The following is a 15,622-nucleotide window of genomic DNA, read 5'->3' as shown; positions in this document are numbered from 1 at the left end:
AAGCTTACTCCACTACAGCATAGCATCATGGGTCACGGCTACTAAGTACTTAGCTGACAGGACTATTTTGCACAAGATTTGATTATGACCTGTGCAATGTATTTAGCAATGAATTGTGCAGGTGTTTAAGATATACTTCTGTGAGGATAATATTTTTCACAAATTATGGTTTGTCAAGAGATTATTCGAAAAAATAATCCTCCCATATGTTTACTTTATAGGTGGATGTTGGTTTTTGTATACGTTTGTTTTTGCGTGAGTGAGTGGGTGAGTGAAAGATGAGTGAGATAAATCCCGAAGTGAATGTACACAGCTAATGGCTTTGAGTGCGTTGCTATTACTGACGTGCACAAAGTGGCTACAATTACACTATGTCATTAACTCTATCCACTGTATGCATCCAACAAAAACCGGAAGAGTTGGTGAAAGTCTATGCAGGTTTGAGTGTGTTGGTCTACTCGTTCAATGGGTGTGGAGGAGAGGCAAGGAGGGAGGGGAGATAGAGCTAGCCACCGGCACCTTAGCAGACGTTCACAGAATAAGAGGAGACACGTTTCTAAATGGAGTGCGCACTGTGAATCCTACCTGGGAAACCTAGGTGCAGGGAAAATATTTTACACTCCCGCTTCAGACTGTGGAGCAACTGGAACTAGTCTGCGACGAATAAACATGGCCCCAGATATATTACTCCGTGGAGTCTTGACGTTGTTATTTGTGACTTCAACCTGCTTTGGATTTAATATTGACGAGCGGTTCCCAGTCATCAAAGAAGGAAAAACTACAGGCAGTTTATTTGGATTCTCCGTAGCTTTGCATTATCAGACACAAGGCTTGAAGCAATACCTGTGAGTATCACGGTGCATTTATTGAACGTAATTTGTTAAGTGTCTAGAGTCTAGACGAAGATGTGGGGGTTTAGATGTGGTTTATGTGTTGACGTGGTATAGTTTGCAAATATTAGCTGTTAAAACTCGGATCTACTGTCACATATCAGGTTATTGAACAAACCACTTTCGCCAATTAGATTTACAAAAGGTTAAGGAATCTTCTCTAAAGTTCTAACGATGATATAATCAGCAGTACATTGCTGCCCATTTTAAACCGATATTATAAACCACTGTAGATCCGTGCCGCAACTTATCAATTATGCATAAAACTCTCCCACAAGTCGCACACCTGTCACATCAAACTGTCTTCCTTCGACAATTGTTGGTGCTGTACATCGACGCTGCTATCCAATCTCACCATGATGAGAGCTCAGTATAGGATTATTCCGTTAGTTACAATAAAACACGTATTCTCGGATTCTAAACTTCAAAGACGCCGAAATACATCGAGCTACTGTCTGTGCCCTTGCTACGTGATGGCTACGCAATTCATGAAATAGTATGCGCCAGTAACGTTACTTTTTTGTGTGTGGAAAGTGTGTAGCCTACGTGTAATGCTTGAAGGTGTGGAAGGCAGATTGCATCAAAGACAAAACTTTACCTTCAATTTCACCTAAGTTATTCAAATTCCGTTTATGCCTATTAAATACACAGCGTTTCATTGCCTTTAACCTTTCTTCATGTGTCAAAACATTCATAAAATGTGTCCCTGTGTTTTAGCTTGTTACATAACTAAATGCCACAGAACATAGCCCAAGACAGAACATTTAAATTAAAGAGGATGCGTTGCAGAAAGCGAAGCATTTTTTATGTATGCTATCTTACGCGGAATCTCGTATGTGTCTCTTTCTGGCTGGCTCGATTGATCAATGGCAGTTTAAGAAAACAAAGCAATGTTTCATAGGTATGCTAGTTGTCTTGGATAGAAGATTTGTAACCAAAAGGACTTGTGTAGACTTCTCACTATACATGTCTGTTGTGTTCTCTGTGCTGGGCTGTCCGCTGCAGGATAAACAGGTGGGCCAGGTGATCATACATTACAGCCTCCACTTCCAAGGTTCTTGGTTTGTGTGCTCCAAAGGGGATCATATACCTCACTAAATGTACCCCTGAGGGGTTATATGTCTTAGGGAAGCGACTCTATACACGATTGCAGACTTAGAAGAGAATCCCAGAGGAAATGTTTCCTTATACTTACTGCTCTTGTAGGTAGGCTGGATGCTTATACTGTGTTTCACACTAAAATGGTCACTGGGCAGTAATTTTTGCAGTTTGTTATTGTCCATAAGGCCATTCTTGCCCATATATCTGTATGTTACATACAGATATGTATAAAACAAATATCTTGCCCGTATATCTGTTTGTTACATGAATACAAACATGTTCTTCTAAGATCTTCCCTCCCAGTGGGCTTGAGAGATCTATGTGGAATCTCACTGCTAGGAGACCACTAGGACTACCGTACATCAGTACATAATTGAGGATTTCCTTTGGTCAAAGTGCCCACATCTTCCTGTTTCATCCATGAGCAGATTATACGTTCATTGCATTTGGTGTTTTCCGGTCAATGTTTTGTCATGGAGAATTGCCCATTTAATTGCCTACATGAGTTAAGCAGGAAAGAACTACAAACTGAGCTCCTCTTCCTGTGATGTAATCATGGACGTGAGATGAAGAGTAGGGGAGTTACCGTTTTACAATAACTCTAACCCTCCCCCAAAATATATTCCTAATAAAATAGCAGAACAATGTACTACTCTGAGACTTCTTAGTCAGGGATATGGATTGCCGGCCCGTATCCAGCTGACCCCTGCTCGATGTGCCATACTGGCCCTGTCCCCAGTGAGATGGTGTCACTGTCCACAAGCTGCAACCTAAGAAGGGGACCACATGGTCAGGATGATGAGACTGGGGACCTGGGGACATACTGATGGACTCAAACCTTGCTGAAGATGAAGGAGTGAGAGAGCCCTTAGCACCTGAACTCCAACATTTCAACATCTTAATTCATTTTATTATTTCAATTCCTCTACAGTATAGCAATAACCTTAAATTTAATGTTGGCTATGCTGCTAAATGTTTTGACCTATGAATTTACATGGAAACTACTCAAATATATCTGTAAGTTGTTATATTTACTGTTATTCATGGTTCAGTTAACCATATATTTTGTGTGAAAAGGCATGTATTAGTGAACTGTACTGTACACAGTGTGCGATGTAAGCCAACATGCGATGTTATGGTGGCTGATTTTGTATCGTATCGGGCTGTCTCAAGAGACAGAAGAATGTGCTGACTTATGTTTGAGTTAAGGGGATTTATCTGTGTTGTCTGCTGTCTGTGTTCTGTATTCCTTTAATGCTGTTTTTGTCTTGTTTCACCACAGTAAGGGTTGACCACAAATCTGCTCGTTACATTTCTCCATTGTAGAGGGACGGAGAATGAGTGTGAAAAATGCTTTTAAGGGGTCTATGAACCAGGCATAGCTTGTACAATGTTTTACGTTTATTTATGTGTAGTTTTTATCTGTATGCTTGTCTGACAGAGTTGAAGATTGGAGCTGTAAAAAAGTTTTTTACCGGTGCAATAAACCAGAGCTGAGATTGTTTTGGCATGGAGAGTGCACAATTTGAATGTTTCCAGAACAGAATACTCCAGCTCAATGTCTGACCACTATGTGGAGAAAAGGGGTTAGTTCCTGTACAAAACCCAGAGCCTTTATGATCCAGACAAGCTAGCACCTTGCCCATGCAATATCTGTACCTGGTCATTTGAACATGACATCCCTCTCTCTCTCCCCCTTCACTCCACTCCTCTCTTCTTTTCCCTTCCTCCCAATTTTTGTGGAAGGTCTATTGGGTGTTTTGTTCATTATTGGACCAGGAGAGGAGGGACAAGGCTGTCAGCTGGCCTCCCATTGGTTCTTCCAGGCCCCTGACTTGGTGGTATGCGTGGAATGTTTCACTCTTGTCTGCACACTCGCGACCCGCCAGGTTGCAGGTTGGGACAGGACTAAAAGCGAGGAGATTGAACGCATCCCTTTTTTCTGCCACTAAATTCAACTTGTATGCATCCAATTCAAACCTCAACAAGTCAGAAAAAGCCGAACTGTCTCTTCCTAACACACACTCACATTAACAATTCACTGTGTTCCTGAATTGCTTAATCAACGGGCCATTAATCCTTAGACTCAGACATATTTAATCAGAGTTGAGAGGTGCAGCTTCAACAGCTCATCTCTGTCTGGGGGCTGTGGCCCAGCACCATGAGATCCTGCCTGTCATTTAATGGGGTCCTCCCCTTTCTCCACAGAGGTATAGATTACATTGGCTGTCAGTGGTTTGATAGACACACACACACACTGACACAGAGTAGCTGCCACTGCAGTAACAAGTCTCCTAATTTTGTCCCTTTACAAGAGACTGAATATTCATGCAAAGCTCCATACAGAGATCTCCCCCATACTGTTGATTCCAGGAAAAAACCCAGTAACTACATTCACGAACAAAGGAATAAGGACAGAAGAATTACAGCATGTAATGATGAATAACAAAGGATAGTCCCCTCGATAACATAAAAGAGATAGCCAGGACGGGTTAGTTGGACTTGGCTCCAGTCCAGTATTCCATGTCCGTAGCTGCATCTTTGGCTCCTGAGTAAGCCCTTTTCAAAAGCACTAGCATCATGCCATAATGAAACGCCTTTGTGATAAGAAGCTTGTGTTGTCCATTAGGCCCTTAAACATCCAAACTGGATACCACCACGAGTCACACCCTATAGACAGTGGCCCATTGATAAATCTCTGTGACAAAGAGCTGTAGTACTTTACTTTAGTTTTAGGATAATATGGGATAGAAACAGAACTATCCATGTATGTACTTAGTGTTTTTCAAGGTGTTTTAATGCATTCAGGATGGCCTACCCCATGCTGCACCATATCTTTCAGATTTGGTTGGCATGTAGGGAGTAAGATGGCTGAGCGGTTAGAGCATCGGGCTAGTAATCTGAAGGTTGCCAGTTCGATTCCCCGCCAGTGCACATGACGTTGTGTCCTTGGGCAGGGCACTTCAACCTACTTGCCTCGGGGAGAATGTCCCTGTACTTACTGTAAGTTGCTTTGGATAAGAGTGTCTGCTAAATGACTTAATTTTATTTATTTATTCATTTTTACTTTACATAGATATCATAACAGCCATGCTCTGTGGAAGTTACTGAAAATGTAAGTGCTGAGTCATTGGTGCTGTCTGCTGAAAATGGGATCAAAGCCTTTGGTGCATTCATTAATCGTTGTTCTTTTAGTTAGTCTGCTGTTTTTGTGCATTAGCTCTGAAATAATCCATAGCTCTCAGTGTATAGGGCCATTGCCAATGATGTTGCCAAGTGAAGTTTCAGCAAAATCTGAGTAATGCTGAATCTATAACAAAGTTCAGTTGATAGCTGTGTCTTTTTTCCCGCCCTCCTTTACCAGTTACAACCTTTTTTACAGCATTTTTCAAAGAACATAGGCCTACATTTCAGCTAGTTGTAAGATTGTTCATGGTGATCATGACCCCTAACCAATCACCACTAGCCTGCGTCACTTATCTTAGCCTTTGTCCCATTAGCATGACTGACAAGTTCCAATAACGTGTTGAAATCAACCTCAGCATGATCCCAGGCTCCCCCCTAAAACAGCCATGGAGACTCACCCCAGAGGGGGCCTTTCACTAGGAAACACCTGCAGGGAAGACAACTTCTCACCAAACAAAACAGGAATACTTCCTTTGTCTGCTATGGCAGTACAAACTCACCAAAACAGCATGGCGGATGAACTTGCAATGTTACCTCAGGGCTAATGAAGGTATGGTCGCCAAGGGAGCAACATACTATCTCACTTTCCCCATGTCATATTTCATCTCTGACGGTCATTTGATAGCGAGGTATACGTTTACCTTTGGTATGCATGTCTCTTGGCAATAACATTGTATTGGGGAATACTTAAGATGTGGGAAGAGCTTCTGTAAACGATGTCACCGGCTCGTCAATTCATCCTTCTCCCAATATGCCCATACTGGCACGAGTGAGCAGTATTTATACTTGGAGTGAGTTTAACCAATTAAACTCAGTTACACTCACTCACCCTCAGGTTATCTACCAGATTTGTTAGATTACCTCAGCAAACATGCTAAAATGTTGTTAGCATAACATCAACCGTCAGCAACTGTCAAGACTGCACTTAACAAACCCCCTGCTGTCCAACCTGTAACCTTATATGGGGAGAGCCAAGCGGGGTCAAAACAGTGTAGATAATCTCAGGGCTAGTCTGTTGTAAATTCCACTATTTACAGCTCCGTGAGGGGTGTCAGTTGGAAACCCACTGCTCTGGATAGCACAACGACAACCACTGACTTTGCTGCCTGGGAAAGATTGGTCGAATGGGTCCAAAGTTCTCCCGGGCCAGAAATGTGTTTACGGATTCCCCAGATGTGGGTGTGTGTGTGGGTGGGTGTGTGTGTGGGGGTGTGTGTGTGGGGGAAGGGGGGGGGGGGGGGGGGGGGGGGGGGGGAGCGTGTGTGTTTGAGCGTGTGTGAGTTGGAGCCAAGGGTACAGTATAGTAATGTGGTGTTGCAGTGTCATGTTTGTAGAGAGACTGTGTTCAGTACAGGATCCCCCTGTACCATTACATCACTCACACCAAGCCCCCCTGTGTGGGCCCCAGTGCAATAATCTGAGGGCTTTAGTGTCACTGAGTACAGTGCTATTCGACTTCTATCAGTTATTTACTTATTTGCCACCAGTCTGAATGAGTTTGTTCTGTTTTCACTGATTACTCCCCAAGGCAGAGGGTGGTCCTCAAACAGGATGTTTCTCATGTTGCCCCTGGCAGATCTGGTGTGTGTGTTTCTGTGTGTGCGTTTCCTCCTGTATGTGTGTGTGTGTGTGTGTGTGTGTGTGTGCTTGAGTGTACACAGGGACTAGAAGTTTCTTCCAGAGTTGTTAAGCCTGGCTGAGTTAGTAATTTCCTGTATACATGGTGAAAATGTACAGTGTTATTTTTGTTTTCTCTAGAATTAAGTGGCCTTCTTTTGCTGTTGAGTTACTATTGATCCTAATAATGCATGGATCTGCTTCCTGTGTGTCCAATTGTTTTCTGGAATTCATTCTAAAATGTCTGACACCATTGTGAAGCGGATCTGTGTTTGACCTGCACTACAACGTGAAAAGTAAGTACGTCTGTGGAGACTAAAGTAGTGAGAGGGGAAAAGCAAACAAAGGCCTAGCTCGCTCGCCCCACAGGTCGTTTACTATGGCAGTCTGTCAGGCCAGAGACATTGTGGAGTAATCTAGAGAAAACTTTGAGTCCATTTTGAGCTACTAAAACTGGTAGTTCTGTGGTGGAATTCAAATTGATCATATCCTATGAGATATGGTCTACTTGTTTTGTTTGGGGTTGTGGAATTGCCACTTAGCCTCAAGCTGTCCTCAAAATTGCCTTTCAGTGGTTCAGTAGGTGTGTCTGAGTGGTTCACCACCAACCGCCATTCACCTGCTGATCATGCATGCAGTAATGAACTAAGACAAGGTGAATGTTGGCTCTATTGAATGAAGCACTCTTGTTCTCCGATACAGTTGACTAAATACAAAGCTCATAGTTATCGAAGTGGGTGTCTGATCATCTTTGTGGTCTGAATGCCCTTCAAAGATTTTATGTAAATGCCATCTCCAACATGTTATTTTTAATTATTGCTAAATATTCTGTGACAGGTTTGATTGATTGGTCTACTGTTTTATGTAGTAATGTTCTTTTAGCAAATATTCAATTTAAGAAATTAACAGTTAAAAACAGTTAAAATCTGAAACCTCTTGTTTTGCACTAGAATGTTCTTGCACTGAGCTACACCCATCCTATCACACTGTTCCAGGGCCTCCCAATGCAGGCAAGGCACACAGTGTGTCCCAGATGGGGAATCATGTTGTTGGCATGTCTCTGACAACCACATTTCAACTGAAGCAGGTGGTCAAACTGCAGCCCCCTTCCCTATGTTTGTGTTTGACTCATCTGCCAGCTATGTGTGCTCACCACAGGTGAGAACAGATAGGTGCGCTCACGCTGAATGGTCTGATAGCAATGTGTGATTGAGGAAAATATATTTTGTAAGCTGTATTGTAGACAGTAAGAGTCCAGAAATAGTTTATTTCTAAAGAGATAAAGACTTAAAACTTCAAAGCGACCTATCTAAGGCCAAGTGAAAAGCTCTTTTTTTATATCAGTATCAGTCAAATCAGTCACCCAAAACAAATGAAGTGAGAGAATGTTAATGATTCATTCCCAGAGTTCATGGTCTAGTTTGAGACCTTCCCTTTGTCTCTGAAGACTACCGTCTAGTAACATTCAATCACCAGCTCCTGTTTGAAATCCTTTTTCACATGACATGGAGTATTAGACATATCGTCCACTTTCAAAGTAGCTGTTACACAGTTACAAAGGCATAACTTAATTCTCTACCTGGTCGCCCTAGTTCTAATGCTAAATTGAATCTGCAAATTGAGTCGCTACCTTCAGTATTACCCCCATCTATTAGCTTAGCAGATTTAATTGGCTCAAGTGCAGAGGTTTTCCAGGAATCTATGTGGTCGTTCATATAATGTAATTGACTTATTCGCTAGTCTTGGGCTTCCCACTGGTGAAGAGCAGGTAAGGCATGCTGCTTGTCCAACATGGTATCTATTTGTTTCATTTGATGTAGTCTCCCCTTGGGACTGCACAGTATCTTGTCTACACCAGTTGCATTTGTGGATGATCAGCATGGCTACCAGTGATTGTCAGATGGACTTCGTTTCCCATGAGCACTCTGGTGTTCCTCTCCCACAGCAGGATACTCCCGTGACAAATCAGTTCCCTCTTGAGCTTATCTGGGCAGGTGATCAATCACCGGTAGAGTGTACCCACATACACGTGCAAACACACACACACACACACAGGCAGGCAGGCGTACGTCTCTAACATACCGCTCACACTTTCTCTCTCAAACACACACACACTCTCTCACACTCACACCTCTAGGCGTAATGGGCAGGACGCCAGCTGGACTGATGGCCATCGTCTGTCTGCAGCAGCCCTGCGTCATGCCTTATCACTGAGCTGTTTAGACTGGAGATAGATGGAGATGGATGTTCCCCGGCTAAGACTAGGCCCTCTCTTTCACTCTCCATCAGGGTTGCTGCATATTGTCTCTTAACTGCTTGTCATTGTTAAATTTCTTTATTATCTTTTGAGGACAGTGCTGTTGGAAGGATATTCCCCAGGTGGGAACTAAAGAATATGGTCTCTACCTCAGTTTGCAAGACGGGAGACTGTTGCATGTGTCTGCTGAGACTGTCTGAGAGACCGATATGTGTCTTTGTAAACTCAAACAAGTCTTCCTCTCACACAGGAAATCGGAATATCAGTTATTAAATGTTACTGTGTATACAACAGTCTTTATGCTGTTGTTCAACAACCCTTTTCTCCCCTTGTCGCACTCTCCTCCCCTGCATTTCATATCCTCTCTCTCTCTCTCTCTCTCTCTCTGTCTCTCTGTCTCTCTCTCTCTTACTTTAATTAAGGGCTTTTTGTTTAGTGTGTCTGGCATGAAATAGGGTAGTTTATGACTTGGCAGGTTTGTAAAGAAAATGTCACATCCTAGTTCAACGAGGACACAATTTAGATCCTATTTTGTTTCTTAAGCAAATATAGAAGAACGTGACAATGCACTTTGTGGGTGTGAGCCATTGCAAATGTTTGGTTTAGCTCGGCTAGCTGGTTGAGAGGGGCAAATTTCAACATGTTCTCTGGGTAGGAATGCAGCCCCCCAGCTCCACGTTCCTGTGACTCAGAGAGGATTCAGACGGTTTATTGGAAGGTGATGAGCAGACTGGGCTTGCATTGTTTAATCTGAAATGAGAACATATCAGCGTGTGAAGGTCAAACAGGAGAATGTGCCATTGTTTAGTCTAGCTGCTATCTAAAGAGAACCCAATTATCATGTACTGCTCTTTGCTAGGGTGTTGAACATTTACAGTTGTTCTGGTTGAAATATAATCTTCTACTGAGGATTTCTCACATTGTATGTTAGCTCTGTGGGTGTCTCTCAAATGAACATAATTGTCCTAATTTCCTTCAAAGAAATTTGAGCCACTAACAGCAGTTAGTGTTTTATTCTTGACAGGGGTTAAGTTGCTGCAACAAACATTTTCCCTACGTGGGCCCCGAGAAACAAAGAGATGGGACATTTCTGTGTGTAAACCAGGTCAAACTGAACCAGTATTGTTGTGAGGTGTGTGATGAAAAGCCATTAGCCTGCCAAGACCTAGCTTGCCTCCCACTGCCTACATCAGCTTTACAGCCTTAGTGCTCCAATTTCTCATGGCTTCACCCAGCAAAATTGGTGCTGGGTGCAGTTTTGTTGATTTTATTACAATAGGTTCACCCTGGCTCTTCTATAACCCTGGATATTACCCAGTATAATCTCTGGCTGTGTTCATTTCCCACAATAATAGCCTAACACCTTAACTCCTTGTTCTGAGCCACTAGGTACAGGTTTTACCATTGATTAACTCTTTGGGTGGCCATGACTTTTGATTGAATGACTATGCATTCAGGTAAGCCACTGTACACACACACACACACACACACAGACACACACACACACACACAGACACACAAACATTCCTCACCTTGACATGCTCAGACACACATATCAGATTACAAAGTAGACTTCCTTGTCTCGTACTGTAGGTCTGAAAAGCAACCAGTCTTGGTGGCCTTGATTCCCTCCATATCTGTCAGTGTTTCAGCCACTCCAAACATCTGTGGAATCTCAGATAGTCTATTACTGAGTGATCACAAGAGCCAAGGCCGCTCCATCACCAATTGGAGCCTCAATGTTTCAGTCATAACCATAGGAAATACATGGCGTGGTGTGCCACTGAAAGGCCATTTGGGCTCGAGATGTTTGTCATCACCTTGACAAGGTCATTTATAAATGGCTGGGGAGGCCTCTCTGGAGAAAATAAGGATAATTGTCCTTCGGTTTGAAATGATGCGCTCATATGGCTGGAGTGTGTTAGTAGCATGTTCCTGTGTAGGAAAAGGCCAGCTCTTCTTACTGTAGAGGTGTCCTTTTTGTCTGCTAAACAAAGGTGAAATCAACTCATTCAGACAAGTTACTCACATCTCTCTCAGGTGCAGCTTATCAAATGGTTATTATCGAATGGTTACAGTTGAAGTTTTGGAATGGAGACATCTGATCCTGAATCTGTTACTAGGGTTGACTTCTTCAACCAGTCTCCTTGAATCCAGAGATCCAGACTAGAGAGCAGAGATTCCACTTCACTGCTTGTTGAGGTTCATGTTTATACTGCATGGCAGCGGAAATACCATATATAGGTATGCTGGTGTGTTCTAGCTAGTACTGTATAGTTGGGTATGGATTCATCATCTGTGGTGTGGGCTTGAATAAACACACCCTGAGACGGGCAGTGCCAGGCACGCTGCTCCCAATCTGCTCCCAAATACACCCTCCTTCCCTCTACAAACCAGGCGCACACTCAGTTTAGGTATGGCTCACCAAGTTCAAGATATGAATCAAGATAAAAGGTTTACGATAAACAAGTCATTTTTTTATCTGACTTTTTTTGAATATTCAACTGGCGGGTCTCAAACTCCCTCAAATACTTACCTGAGCGGCAAGAAACACGTCTCTCTTACTTCGGAAAAAACCTCTATCGCTGTCGGTTATTAAGGAAGGTTGTGTTTCGTCCTGCAGCCTCTGTCTGTGTTTGTTCTTCTACTCAGGGACATTTGGAGCTCAGAGTTACATGGGTGTGGGTTCTGACTGTTTTAAAAGCACAACCTGTTCACTTACCACCTGGTTTTAGGGAGTATGGCCCCCTCTAGGCACCAGAAACACTTTGACTCACTTTGTGTGACTGACGTCAATGAGAACAAAGGGGAATTTGACGTAATTTTCTGGACTAGACAATGGAAAAGTACAATTGAGATTTGAGCAGTTTTTATAGACTGCTGCAAATTTAACTTTAAAGGGGCAATTGACTGGGTTTTTTGGGTATTTCACACTGTTCCTTAAGGTCTCCGAATAGGGTATGTAACATTGGTTGGGTTGAAAATGGCCCGGGTGCTGTTCTATGCCCTCTGACAGATCCTCTGAAATGTTCCCGGGAAAAAACAATAGCTTTTCTCCTTTTATGGTATGCTCATTAATATTTAGATCAGCTGCGCGCTGATTGGTTTGTTATCAACGAGTGAAGCTGGGAGCAAAAACGCAACACGGCCAACAGCAGCACTCGCTGAAACACCGAAGTTGGAGACTTGAAATAAAAACGCGCAAATAAATCTATTGTGTCTACACAACACTGTTTTCAACAGATTGACTATTACTTGTTTCCACTTCTGTTGTTGAAGCAAACTGGATTGACTTAGGTGGGTAGAACGTTAGGCTACAGCTTAGCAACCAAACCATATCGTGATTCTACTCGGCTTCAGTTAGCTAGCTAGGCTAGCTCTAGATATCTTGCTGTAAAATAACATGACAAAGATCTGGACAAACATGCATCGTGAATTGTAGATTTTCATTACACAGGTTATTTATTTGAATGAAACACAGTCAGGAACATGAATCAACGTTAGCCCCATTGCCAATAAACTAGGCTAAATGATCACACATTCTACCTATGCTCTTGCGTTAACTAGCAAGCTAAACTTGTTTACATGCCTTCAGTCTAGGTGTTACTAGTAACAGTTACTAGCAATGCTAACGTATCCTGTATCTAGAACCTGCCTTTCTCCAGTTCTTTCAAATAGATTATCTAGACAGGCGTTAGCAATAAGCCAGACTGCAGTTCGTTTTCTGGCTATTTTTCGGAAGCTTCCCTTCTAATGCCGACTACAGCTAGTCTAGCTAGAGTCATTTGATGTGTGTAGAAACGTATTTAGCATTCTACCTGGTATGCTATATACAGGAAACGTTAGCATTGCTAATAACTGTTAGCACAACATCATACTGTCCTTAGAGCTTGCGGTTGCAATGAGCATACGGTTGGAACAGCACCTCTTTCCAGGTTCAGCTTCCTAGCATATCCTGCTTGAAATTGTCCAAGGTTGTCAAAACTGTCTTGGGTGAAATGTTCAGAGCAAATGAATGATTGAGTGTCGAACTTCGCGGGGATCTTCTCATAGACAACAGCAGCCATGCCTGTTGAATGTTTGGCTCCTTGGGAAGACTGTGAGTGTTAGCCTTCCCTGTACAGCCTGGAACACAGCATTTACGACCGTGGTCCATTTTCAATATCCTTGTTATAATTCAAAACGTTCTTCTTTGTAATTCCTTATAAGTAGCCTACACAGAGCAGCGCGCAGCTAAACTAGTATCGGAGATAGACGCTACCTCGGGCTGGTCTGAATGTAAATTCTGGGGCGTGACAAAGATACAGACCAGAGCCAATAAGAGGGCGATCACCGGTCCTACGTAGGACCGGTGGCTTTGTTGAAAAGCTAGCGTTTTACAGCCAAATTTTTTCTTTTTGAGATTTGAATAGGAAAAAGGTGTCAATGGACTTTGATATTCACGGTATGTTCAGTTTACCCTCCGAACTGTCGTTTTTCAACAATGACAAGGTAAAATCGGTTTTGCAGTCAATTGCCCCTTTAAATAAAGAGCTGTGACAGTATGACCCTCAGGTTTGATCTTCCATGGACCCCATAATATCACACCACTAACTGTCCCTACATGCTCACACTCATCAACAGAGGCTAATACATTTACATTTAGTCATTTAGCAGACGCTCTTATCCAGAGCGACTTACAGTAAGTACAGGGACATTCCCCCCGAGGCAAGTAGGGTGAAGTGCCTTGCCCAAGGACACAACGTCATTTGGCATGGCGGGGAATGTATGGCGGGGTCAACCTTCTGATTACTAGCCCAACTCCCTCACCGCTCAGCCATCTGACGCTATCTGACTACACACTGTGCCTCCAGCCTCAGGACCTGCCTGCTGTATAGTGTACCTGCTTCAGAGTTCACCATGTCTGGAGATGCAGAGGGAGAGAGTGGGCCAGTGGCTTAGTAGACTGGGTTGACTCCCTAAGCTGGCATCATGTCCAGTCTTGTCTTGGTTAATGCCCCCACTTCCCTCGCTCTCACATCTCTGCACTTAAGAGGCTGCCTCTGTTCTGCCTCTGTTCTGCCTCTGTTCTGCCTCTGCCTCGGGGGTTCACAGGTCAGCTGTGTGTGTGGTCGCTCTCTCTCAGGTTAAGACCCTTGTTATGATGAGGTGGATGGTTGACTGCTGACCACATCTGACTTACTGTGTACGGATAAGAGAATTGTCCTTATGCCTGTCCTCATCAGAATCAATAGTGGGATGCCAAATGGTACAAATCAATCATGGGAGATATGTCAGTGATTTCCAACCGATATTTCATATAGTTGTTCTGTGGTGTTGTGGGGACAGGAAATTTAAGTGGTCTAATTTGATTCTGTCTGCCTGTCTTTCTGCTTGCCTGTCTGTCTGCTTGCCTGTCTGTCTGCCTGTCTTTCTGCTTGCCTGTCTGTCTGCCCCCAGCCTCCTAGCAGGAGCCCCTAAGGAGAAGGCTCTGTCGCAGCTGAAGAACGTCAATGAGACAGGTGCCATCTACTCCTGCCCCATCAACACGGATACCTCTGACTGCTCCAGGATGGATCTGGTCAGCTCAAGTAAGCCACGACCATGTCTAGAACAACCTTTGACCCCCGTCACAACATGAATCTTCCGTTTTTTCATTAAAGGCTGTAAAGTAGCTTATACAGAAATAAGAGTTGTGGCCATTATTTATGTTAACATATGATAATCATCATAATAATTGCTTCCTTTCTTGTGTCTAAAATGAACCACCCTAGTGACCCATATTTTATATCCAGCCCTCGATATCTCCAGTCTAGAGCCTGGCTGATACTTCCTCTCTGCTCAGAAGCTTGAGTATCAAATGATCACAAAGGCAGATTCCCCCCCCCCCCCTCCCATGGCTAAGCTGCATGTTCCAGATATGACTGAGGGAGCAGCCTTCGTAATTAAACTTTATTCTGGGTCGACTCACCACTGTGTGGTAGGTTCCCAGGGCTGTTTCCCTCGGAGGCAGAAAGTAAGAAAGATAATAACCGACTTATGTTTTGATATCAGGGAATTGGTGCTGTCACCGAGTATTTTTGCGGTGAGCGCCAAGTTGGGACTTTATCCACGACGGTTTAATCTTCGAGGCTTGGCTGTCCCGCTTTCCTGACAGTACTCATGACCGTCGTTGTAGAATTAATGATCATGGTGGGGATGTTTTCGTTCCTCCCTGAAAACATCCTATTAGAAATAACAATGTCATGTTATCACATCTCTGCATGTCTACACATTTATAAATGTTAACATTACAACATTATTACGTGAACATTACAACTTTTATTTACAAAATGCCAACATTGCAAAACATTACAATAATATGAAAAATTGTTCATATGTCCAACCTTTCCAAATGCAACATCCCATCACCTATATATCACCAACATAAAAAAAACACACCAATTCACATCTGCTGACAATGACACCATCCAAAGATACAGAAGCAACAGTATTCTGCAGTACTAGAAAGTTTGCACACAGCTTCCCTCAACAAACACAAACACATTCTAACCACCCTCTGAACGCCCACGCATGCATGTTCCTTGGCGCC

At 43.1% G+C, this 15,622-nt stretch overlaps 1 protein-coding gene across 1 annotated transcript in view; it reads left to right on the top strand.

The window, feature by feature from the left end:
- Positions 1–450: 450 nt before the first annotated feature.
- The window catches only part of itga3b (integrin, alpha 3b), a 28,993-nt gene continuing 13,821 nt past the window's right edge, over positions 451–15,622 (top strand). The window contains exons 1-2 of the mRNA XM_047031624.1: positions 451–845; positions 14,491–14,621. Coding sequence (XP_046887580.1) covers positions 466–845; positions 14,491–14,621 — 511 coding nt within the window. The 5' untranslated portion in view covers positions 451–465. The remainder of the gene's footprint in view (positions 846–14,490; positions 14,622–15,622) is intronic.

Source organism: Hypomesus transpacificus, chromosome 13 (assembly GCF_021917145.1).
Source record: "Hypomesus transpacificus isolate Combined female chromosome 13, fHypTra1, whole genome shotgun sequence".
NCBI classification, from domain to species: Eukaryota; Metazoa; Chordata; class Actinopteri; order Osmeriformes; family Osmeridae; genus Hypomesus; species Hypomesus transpacificus.
This window is presented reverse-complemented; position numbering and strand designations above follow the sequence as displayed.